The following is a 4,326-nucleotide window of genomic DNA, read 5'->3' on the forward strand; positions in this document are numbered from 1 at the left end:
AGCTTGTTCAGCTCTCGGTAGTTGATGCACATTCGAAAGCTACCATCCTCCTTTTTGTCGAATAACACTGGAGCTCACCAAGGCGAGAAGCTCGACCTTGTGAATTCTTTTATCGGATAACACCTTGCATCTATGAAGGCGCATGTCGATAGGGTGCTTTGGCTACAAGCGCGGCGCCTGGAACTAAGTCAATGCGGAATTCGACTTGTCGTTGAGGAGGTAATCCTGGCAAGTCTTCGGGGAAGACCTCGGGATATCCCCTTACCACAGGGATATCTCCAAGCTTTAGGACGCAACCTCTTAACCACTTCGCCCGGCTCTACTAACTTCCCGTTAGCCAATTCTATCGAATACTGGATGTCTAACTTACTTGCAACTAAACCAAGCATGTTCTTAAAGTCTAGAGATACAAAGCTATAATCGGCACCAGTATCAAACAGCACAGATGTATAACGTTGACTAATAGGGAACGTACCAGTAACCACGTTTGGATCCTAGCGTGCTTCCCTAGCTCCGATGTTGGACACTCTTCCACGTGCCTGATTGTTTTTAGGGCAATACTTCTTGAAATGCCCTATGTCTCCACAGTTAAAACAACCTTGACCATGTCCTTGATCATTACCATTTCCACCTTGATGGTTGTTGTCGTTGTTTCCTCCGCGATTTCCACTACCATCTTGACCTCCATTTCCACGTCCAGTATCATGCCAACACGTCTCCTTGACATGCCCCACTTTGCCACAATTATCACATTTTCCATATCTACATCGCCCGGTATGATAACGTCGACAATTGTCACACTTTGGCAGGTTACCCATGTACTCTTTTCCCTTTTTGGCATTGTTGTTGTTATTCACCCGAGTACCCTTCTTGAAATTTGTGAACTTTCTCTTGTTATCTCTAGATGGCTCCACATGAGTCTCCTTCTTCTCCTCAGAGATTGAAAATTTTCCAAGTCTAACCGCTTCTTCAATGAGCGCCACACTTAAGTCGATAGCATCGGTAATTGTTGGAGGCTTCGATGCTGTCACCTTGCTCAGAATCTGAGGTGCCAATCCCCAGATGAAACATTCGATCCCCTTAAACTCTGGTTCCACCAGATATGGAACAACTCGCGATAAATCATGAAATCTCTGCACATACTCAGCTATCTTTGAACCTTCCATTTTCAAGTTCCGAAATTCAGTTTCCAACTTCTAGATTTCTGCCCTTGAACAATACTTCTTACGCATCAGCTCTTTCAGTTCATCCCACGTCAAGGCATGCGCAGCAGTCTCACCCATCGTCTGAACCTGAAGGTTCCACCATGACAGAGCCCCATCTAGAAACAGTCCAAAAATGTACGTGACTTCTTGCTTTGGAGTACAATTGCTCCATCGCAAAACAGAATCCGTCTTCTCAACCCAGCGCACGAAGGCTACGGCACCCCAGTGCCGTCGAAATTCAAGGGTTTGCAGCCCAAGAACTGTCTGTAGGTGCAGCTTGCGACATAAGCAACATCATTCACATAAGGCATTTAGCAAAGCACGCTTGGAAATGTCCAAACGTTTTGTAATGTATCTTAAGTGACTTAACTGTAACATTCCCAAAATTTTTATTTATATAAATATATGGGTAAATTACTTTTTGAATCCCTGTGTTTTAGGGGTTTTAACTAGTTGAGTCCAAAAGCAAAAACTTTAATGACCTGAGTCCATATAAGCATTTTCTTTAACCATTTGAGTCCAATTTTCTAACAACGTTTGATTAATCTGTTAGTTTTTAATGAAAAGACTAAAATGCCCATTTCTTTAGAAAAAAATAATAATAAAATAAATAATATACTTATCTTATCTCTCTCACACACACACTCAACATCCCCTTTCTCTCTCTTCTTCCCCTCTCTAAAGATTGCCATTACAGAACACCATAAATTCAATCTCAAACCCAAATTACCTGCCTCGAACTAATTGTGTTCAACTTCGATTGAAAATTACCTGCCTCGAACTAATTGTGTTAGAGATTCAATTAATAACGATCCAAAAAATGCAGTAGAAAATAGTAATCAGGTTAGAGGAAAACATACCAGAATTGTATTACTGCTACCAGAAACACAGATCCATGAGTTGAGGAGGTTTAGATTGCTGTTACACAACAATCTTGATCTGCTTCGCACTTTCGGTTTAGATTGTTGTTACGGTTTAGATGAATTGCTGAACAAGAACTCTTGATGAATCGATGAACAGGTTGTTATGTGAGGCAGATTTGATTGATGCGATGAATCTAGGGTTTAGATGCGATGAGCAGGTGCGATTATGCAGATCATTCGGTTTAGATGCGAAAAACACGCTACACAAACTTTTAACGAGCCCTAACTCTTCTGCCTGTCTTGCAACACTTGATTCAACAGTTGATGATGTGAATCTAGATATACGAGGCATTGAAAATACGTAACGAATATAAGATTTCAACAGTTGATGTTGTGAATTGCCTTGGAGAAGTTCATCGATTAGAGATTGTTTGTGATTTTGATCCGACGGTGAAACTGCAGATCATTCGGTTTAGGGGGAGATGAATCTAGGGTTCGAGCTCTGCGTGATGAATCTAGGTTTAGATATCATATATTGCCACCGCTGATATGGTAGCAAATTGTTGCTTATTTTGCTACTATTTTTTATGGTAGCAAATTTTGATATCAATTGCTTTCTTTTAGTAGTGAAAGAGATAGAAGGGATTGTGGGGGTGGGATGGGGTGGGGTGGGGTGGGGTGTGTTGTGGTGGTGATGGTGTAGGGGTGGTGGTGACGGTGGAAGTGCAGACGGTGGTGTTGATAATGGAGGTGTGGTGGTGCAATGGAGGTTTTTAGAGAGAGAGAGAGAGAGAGAGATGCATCTGCCATCTAGTGAAGGTGAAGATGAATGAGAGAGAAGGAGAAAACTAAAATTAAATTAGTTTTTTTTATTTATTTTTTAATTATAGGGGTAATTTGGTCATTTAACAAATTTTAACAAAATAATTCTAACAATGTTAGAAAATTGGACTCAAATGGTTAAAAAATGCTTATAGGGACTTAGGTTGTTAAACTTTTTGCTTTTGGACTCAACTAGTTAAAACCACTAAAACACAGGGACTCAAAAAGTAATTTACCCTAAATATATAAAACTTATGTTATTAAAAGGATGCATCATGGGTAAGTTGACCAATAAAAAATATAAAGTGTTTTGGCAAGCGTAGGAACCATTTAATAATTAAATACATTATATTTTGACCTACTCTGTTTTAATTAAACTTGGTTCAAAATGTAGATAAAATTATTCTTGTTGACATATTTATTATTTTACAGAACGTCATATTTTAGAAGTTATAAGCACCAAATGAGTGAAGTAATTTAATTAATTATAATATATAATTAATAAATTAGGTAATAAATGAATTATTTGAAAGTATAGATAAAATGCACGTATAGGTGCATGTGTATGGAAATTATTCATAATAATAATAATATAATAATATCATTTACTAAACAAATGAAATGATTGTGTACGTGTATATCCAACATTTAATGCAAGAAGTCTTATGTGTAAATGGATTTCGTAATCCTTAAGATATGCAGCAGTATATATATAGGCCTTTCAACAAATGTTCAAACTACTCCTTTATTCATCTCGATTTTCCACACTTCTTTAGACATCCATATTTCTCTAAATATTGAGCCCATATTACTCCAAAGCCCTGCTCTGTTTTAAGTATTGTAGCCCATGATCACTAATACCCTGTCCAAGTGACGTAGGGCCCCGTAACGTATGTCAAGGCTTTGCTTAAATTCGTTGGGGTTCTGTCTTGTGACGTAGGGATAAAGTAGAATTGGGTTACTATACTTAAGTGTGAGTGCACTATATATTTTATTAAATAACCCAGAAGTGATACCCAAAATATAGCAACCCTCCAAAATATTTCTGACACCCCTAGCTAATATATTTAGAATACCCCTATATGTTTTTAAATACACCCCGTATGTGAAAACCGAGCCCGAAATATAATATAGCATTGAAAATAAATGAAAACAAGAAATAGTAAGTTGAGGCAGGCCGCGTAGGACCCACCCCAACCTTACGCGGGCGGTATGAGGGTTCAAACCCGATCTCGTTCATTTCTTTAGTTCAGGCGGGCCGCGTAAGGCCACACCAGTTTACGCGGGCCGCGAGTGTCCCAATTGGTGGCGTAGCCCGGTGATGACACGTGTCATCATCGTGGCGAGGCTAGATTATGACCAGGACAAGCTACGCGTTGACCCAGCATTGACGCGGGCCGCGTAAGCCTTGCCTGTTCTTTACACGGGCCGCGTGG

General features: G+C 39.5%; 1 protein-coding gene across 1 annotated transcript; it reads right to left on the bottom strand.

Annotated features, from left to right (window-relative positions):
- Positions 1-494: 494 nt before the first annotated feature.
- On the bottom strand, positions 495-1,283 carry LOC118487466 (cold shock protein 1-like). Its single transcript, XM_035984341.1, has 3 exons — positions 1,229-1,283; positions 886-1,087; positions 495-762 (listed from the first exon to the last, which is right to left on the bottom strand). Exons 1-3 carry the CDS (start codon positions 1,281-1,283, stop codon positions 495-497), a joined length of 525 nt encoding a protein of 174 aa, XP_035840234.1.
- Positions 1,284-4,326: the final 3,043 nt, after the last annotated feature.

The sequence above is a fragment of the Helianthus annuus genome, chromosome 15 (assembly GCF_002127325.2).
Source record: "Helianthus annuus cultivar XRQ/B chromosome 15, HanXRQr2.0-SUNRISE, whole genome shotgun sequence".
Classification (NCBI taxonomy): domain Eukaryota; kingdom Viridiplantae; phylum Streptophyta; class Magnoliopsida; order Asterales; family Asteraceae; genus Helianthus; species Helianthus annuus.